Raw genomic sequence first — 4,065 nt, 5'->3', positions numbered from 1 at the left:
TTGCTTGTGCAAGTAAGACCGTTCTGCTCGTCGCAAAAATGTGTCACAATCCTATTGATCTTTTCTGTAGTATCATATGTTACATTTCGATTCATCTTTTCAGTATCTATCTTTTTCGATATCGTAAAATCAGATTTTAAATCGTCATCGTCGAATTAATCTCGATCGATTTTTCAAGATGCCGAAGAAGACCATACGATGCAGCAAGCGCGAGAGCGTCGGAGATATCGAATGATCCAGCTGCGAAAAGAGATCGGTGGCAGCAGGTAAGCGACACCGTTGCAACCAGAATTACAATTCATTATAACGAAGTAGCATCGTGATGCTAGAGGGAATAAAGCTTTCATACAGAATCTCTCAAAATTATTTCTATTATACATTCGAAATATCTCTCTAAAACTAATCGAGATAAAGAAAAATTTTTTCAATATCAAATACATCAATGTCTTATTGTTACAAGCGAATTCTGGTATGTTCAGGATATCAAGTAGGGAATATTCAAAGAAAATTTGTCTGTAGATTGTAAGCACGTATGGCGAGGAGGTAGATACGTCAAGCTTGAATGTAGAAGAAACTTTACCTAGAGACGACGACAACGGAGAAGTTAACGGAAGCGACGGCGACGACGAAGACGATGACGACGAGAGTGACAGCTACGATCCTCAGCACGTCACAGTGCCGTTAACTCTCTGTCTTGCTATTATGGTGGGGTGAGTATCTCGACGAGCGAGATAATAAGGAGAAATAGGGTTAATTAAAAGATTCACTTTTAAAGAACATATAACAGATAAATAAATTAACAAAAAATAATAAAAAAATTCTCTTGATAGGAAGTTTTTTTTACACATTTAAAGTTTTGTAGTAAAATAATAACTCAAAAGATATGGTGTAACGTTATTTTTTAAAAATTAATATGAAATAAATATTTTTACGATTTTCTGATATTATTTAATTTGAAAAGTTACAAGTGTCTATAATTTTTTAAATTAAAAATTATAATTTTGGGATTGCCAAATTCTTTTCTATTCAAATCAAAATTCTACGAAGTAAAATTACAGAGTATAATTTTCGGACGCGATGTACTTGGAATATAACATTGATTGTTTATTTTCAGTTCGATCAGTTTGCAAGTCTAACATTGCATTAAACTTGATGTCATTTTCTTTCAAAAATTTAAAAGAACCTCTAGAAAAATTGTCTGGAATTGACAGCACTTTTTTTTACTTTTTGTCCGATAGGTATATTTGGGGCGGCGCATTTCTGTTTTCGACATGGGAATCTTGGGATATGCTGGATGGTTCTTACTTTTGCTTCGTTTCTTTATCGACCATAGGTTTCGGCGATATTGTTCCTGGCGAGAAAATCTATTCCGGACATGCCTTCGATTTGTCTTTTATCATGTGTTCAATGTACCTAATGCTTGGTAAGTTTTACATATACATATACGACACCTCTTATTATTTGTATACAAGAGTCTATTTTAGAGCTTCCTTCAAGAAAATCTTCTTAACCGCTAATAATTAAACGTTCCCTTATAAATAAGACGACATTCATTATTAATATTATTATCATATGTTACAGATTGAAAGAATATAAAATCACTTGATTTAATTGTATATTTTAATCGCTAGTAAAATTATAATAAAAAATACTTCATTTTTTAAGAAGTATAATTGTCTTCGATTGTCACAGAATTTTTGACGCTCAACGTAACGATGCGAAGACAATCGTTTTGAAAGGGATCAACCGCTTTAAATCCTGCAACGCGATTTCATTCGTTGCCGTACAGCTTTGCTGCGAGCGCATTAAGTTCGTTTCAATCAATATCCGATTGCCGGGCAGATTTTTCGTGGAAAATATTCGAGTGCTTTTAAATGTTTCGACCGCTTCCATACGCGCGAACGGTGCTCTCAATTCACGCAACAATTGGTGCAATAATATCCGCAATGCTTAAAATCTCGCTCTAATCTAATATTCGATATGGACTTTGCAAAGAATCACTCGTAATGTGTACTTTTGTATTTTCAGGAATGGCACTGATCGCTATGTGTTTTAATCTCATGCAAGAGGAGGTGATCGCGAAGATACGCAACCTAGTGCGCATCGTTAAGTACATCTTCAGATGTGAAAGATGACGAACGAGTTTCCATCGTGATTCTGCACCACCACTATTTTAATTGGTGAGTTAATAAATATTTCCGTTCTCAATCATTCAATAATCTAATTTTATGATGATTTATGATGACAGGATGATTTTTTAGTTTTCACAAGAAAGATTTAATTTAATTTTCCTAAAATTCTTCCTGCACTTTAATGCTAAGAAATAGGTGCACATTTGTACGAGACATTTTTCACTAAAAATCATTCCTTATATAATAAAAAAAAGATTGCTTGTGCGATCCGTACGAGCAAAGAGCAATCGTTTGTATCATGTAGTTGTATCTTTGATGTTCTCTCGCTCTTTTTGAATTCTTCTTCAAATCTTTCGCAAGGCGTAGGGGCGTAAGTGAACGAACGATTGAGTAGAAGTATTGCATTACAGTAAGAGCAACAAGACAAAAATCGTAAACGATAAATTCTATACGACTATTCCGTGTCGTAAGGGAAACGCGGGTGATCCATTTGCTCTCCTTCGAGACTCCAAGGTTTTCCTTTAAAAGTTAAAAGTTTTATGAAGAAAAAATTAACGTTGCAGTATTTCATCGGTTAAATAGTTGTTCAAAGTATCACATTATAAGTATCAAAAGTCAGTTTTACACTTTGAAACAATACAATTTTATGAAATCTTTTTTTTCGATAAACATTTTATCATTTCTAAAATTGCATGTTGAAATTTTTCGTTATCCGATTATCGGATCATTTGACGAGCATAGAGAGAGAGAGAGAAAGATCAGACGTCATCGTGCAAAATAGATATATCGATATATATTACACACACGCACACGCGCACACACACACATCCCACATTACACATAAATACACATACACAGGCATACAACGGAAAGACACCCACACACACATACATACACACACATATACGCAATGTCAAATACGATTACTATATCTGAAGATATCCGCGACGATTTAGAAGCTATCGAGCGTTTGCAGAAGTGGCTAATACTTGTATTTATAATTGTAAGGAAAATATCAAGTAGGTATCTTTTATCGAGATAGGATATAAATATTAATTGATTTGAAACATTCCCATTTCATATTAATGTCCACTTTCAACAAGATGAAAGTGGACATCGCCGACTAAAAAAATATTTCAACCATTTTGTATATTACAATTGTAAGAATAAGTACATAATGCAGTCGCCATATAAACGGATCTAGTACAAAAAACGGTTGACCCGTTTATCAACTATTGATTTCTTTGCGTTTTGCATCAACTTAAGCTTACGATTCTTGTGAACATTTTAAATTTTAAAACGAGACAATATTAGAGAAAATAAAATATAACGAGTAATTGATGATTTGTAACAAAAATTCAATTGCAAACTTAATTATAACTTACTTTATATTTATGTACTTTGCTATATATTACAATGTGAATTATTTTTACGATATACATATATTCAGAAAAGAAAGGAACAGAGCGTTAATGTAAATCTCTTTGAAAAAAAAAAGAATTTCGCCAAAAATGCTACTAGTTTATTTTATCTATGTCTAGCATATCTATGATATATCACAGTGCATGATCGTGTACTTGAAGAGAGGAAATTGATGTGCTTTTGACGGTCGTCGTTTCGCGCGAGCTTCGAATTGCGCAACAAAAAGATTCGCGAATAAGAAAACGAGAAAAATGATGGGAAAGGGAAAACTTTAACCAAGTTTCTTCGATCGCGCGAAACCAATATGAATTTTCGTTATTAATGTGATCTCGGAAAATAAAAAGTGCATCACAGTGCGTATGTAATAGAGGCGAAGAAAGCATTTATAATAAAGATGAAAGGAGAGGGGAGGGATAAAGAAGCCTAGGGTAGCATGGCAGTAAAGAAGTAAAGAGGAAAAAAGGATCAAGAAGAGTGAGAGAGAGAGAAAGAGAGAGAGAGGAGGAGGAGG

General features: G+C 33.8%; 1 protein-coding gene across 1 annotated transcript in view; it reads left to right on the top strand.

Annotated features, from left to right (window-relative positions):
- The window catches only part of LOC108756476 (TWiK family of potassium channels protein 18-like), a 17,928-nt gene extending 17,214 nt beyond the window's left edge, over positions 1–714 (top strand). The window contains exons 4-5 of the mRNA XM_018500325.1: positions 179–266; positions 520–714. Of these exons, the coding sequence (XP_018355827.1) occupies positions 179–266; positions 520–714 (283 nt within the window). The remainder of the gene's footprint in view (positions 1–178; positions 267–519) is intronic.
- Positions 715–4,065: the final 3,351 nt, after the last annotated feature.

This window comes from Trachymyrmex septentrionalis, unplaced genomic scaffold (assembly GCF_001594115.1).
Source record: "Trachymyrmex septentrionalis isolate Tsep2-gDNA-1 unplaced genomic scaffold, Tsep1.0 scaffold127, whole genome shotgun sequence".
NCBI lineage: Eukaryota > Metazoa > Arthropoda > Insecta > Hymenoptera > Formicidae > Trachymyrmex > Trachymyrmex septentrionalis.
The sequence above is the reverse complement of the archived record's forward strand: the minus strand, read 5'-3'. Positions and strand labels throughout refer to the sequence as shown.